General features: G+C 35.2%; 1 protein-coding gene across 1 annotated transcript in view; it reads left to right on the top strand.

The window, feature by feature from the left end:
• Window positions 1-518: 518 nt before the first annotated feature.
• The window catches only part of Agmo (alkylglycerol monooxygenase), a 304,766-nt gene continuing 303,162 nt past the window's right edge, over window positions 519-2,122 (top strand). The window contains exon 1 of the mRNA XM_021202587.2: window positions 519-1,057. Within this exon, the coding sequence (XP_021058246.1) occupies window positions 932-1,057 (126 nt within the window). The 5' untranslated portion in view covers window positions 519-931. The remainder of the gene's footprint in view (window positions 1,058-2,122) is intronic.

Below are 2,122 nucleotides of genomic sequence, written 5' to 3' on the forward strand. Positions count from 1 at the left end.
AATATTCCATAGTAATCATATCGACTAAAGTTGACTTTGACTAATTTCAAACTACTCACACTATTCACACAAAGACCACACATTCCCTGCCACTGCAATCAAGTGCCTTCTAGTTCTCCAGAAGAGTGCAGTGACTTTAGCTAATCTTGTAAGCCACAGGAGAAGTCTCATGACAACCCCTGCAGTTTCTTAGGGAAGGGAGTCCCTTTAAGGACAAAAAGGATAGAGACATGTAAGTTTCCACAGAACAGCTAGATTGTGCAATAAACCGAGTGGCTCTGAACTGATTTGCAGAATGTCCCAGAAGTTCAGCTGCTGAATAGAAATCTGTAGGGGGTAAGAAACCAGGCTCTCCTGTGGAGAGGCAACTAATTATTACACAGACTGCCCATTGCTTCTAAGAGAGGATTCTGTGAAGAAACAACAAATTCAAAGGCATTGTGCCTTTTAGAGAGAATGTAATTTTGCTCATGTGATCTGACTTTTGGACTTCCACCACTTTATCAGAGTGAACTTTCACTTGTTCTAAAACTGGTTTGTTTGCTCGGTTACCTCTTTCATTTTCAAAGGCACAGTTAAAAAAGCTTTTTTTTTATTTTTTTATTTTTTTTCTACTTCTCGTTTCAGTTGTTGACTAGTTACTTAAGCAACAGGCAAACTGCATTGTTTGCTTGTTTCTGTACGTCTTCCTTGTTCCCCTACTTCCTCTTCCTGGGGAATAGTCCACTGAACTGTGAACCTGCTCTTGCTCCTAGTGTTCTGTGCCTTTGCACACAAACTCTGCTGTTGGCTGAGGTCTCTGTGGGTCTTTGTTCTCAGCTCTTCTCTGACAAGGCTCGCTTGTGCTACACTGTTCCTTTTCTTTGTTCAGTCTTGCAAGTCTGCCACAGAACCACAAATATCTCCAGCTGGAAACCAGACAGGAACAGAAATGAGGAGCCCAGGAGCCCAAGACAATGTTTCAGTTTCCCAGAGTATGAGAGCGATGTTTTACTTGATGGAGCCCAGTGAAACTGCCTTCCAAACTGTTGAAGAGGTGCCTGATTACGTTAAAAAGGTGAGACTATCTTGGAAGGGGCTCTTTTGCTCTTTTATTACTATATAAACGCAACATATCCCTGAGATCTGTACAGTTTTCTACTTCAAATTATTACAGCCTCATAGAAATCCAATTTCTTACAGTCATAAAGCAAAAGTACAATTTTCAAGTGAATTAAACTTCTGTACAATATCTACATCCTTGCCTGCAAATTCCCTATACTTCACTCTAGAATATGAGAAGAAATTCAAAGATTTTGGACATGGTGGCACTGCAAATTTAGCTATTAGAAAGAAATGTTGAATAGTTATACTACATCAGTAAACATTGTAACAAATTTGTTTAAAAATGTTGAGCTTTTCTACTACCTCCAGGAAGGTATTTCCTCTTTAATTTGGTAGAGTAGTTGTGCAGAATAAAGAATATGCAGCCTGGCTCAGTAAAACTCTAACTTCCGAAGTTTGAACTTGAATGATTTTTTTTTCTATCGTTTTAAGTCATTGAATACTTTTTCACTTCTGTTGCTTGGCCATGATTGGAAGTGGAAATATCCAGAATTAGAGCCTGAGCAATAATGTTCCCCACCCTGTCAAAGTTGTTCTTACAACACTTACTAGTTCAGACCAGAAATAGGGAAACTATGACATCATGGAGCAAGTTCTTGAAAGCTCAGTTAGAAAACTTCCACTTCACATGATTGAAGCTCATAATGATTTTGAGATTTGATATTGACATTTTGTTTATTGAAGAAAGATGCACCAATCCTGACTTCAAAAATTATTCTTATTTAGAATTTTATTATTTAAAAATATATATATGATATATAGTATAAGATATGATATAAGATACATGATATATAATATTAGATATAAGATGATATAAGACATAAGTTATAAGATTATATATATGATATATAACATATAACATATAATATGTAATATAATAATATTAATATTAAATTATTATTTAGATTTTAGCATTAAACCTAATCAGTGATTGACAGTTGCATACTCATTATTTTTTTTTTAATTTTTTATTATTTTCTTTATTTACATTTCAAATGCTATCCCAAAAGTTTCCTAT

The sequence above is a fragment of the Mus pahari genome, chromosome 7 (genome assembly GCF_900095145.1).
Source record: "Mus pahari chromosome 7, PAHARI_EIJ_v1.1, whole genome shotgun sequence".
Taxonomy (NCBI): domain Eukaryota; kingdom Metazoa; phylum Chordata; class Mammalia; order Rodentia; family Muridae; genus Mus; species Mus pahari.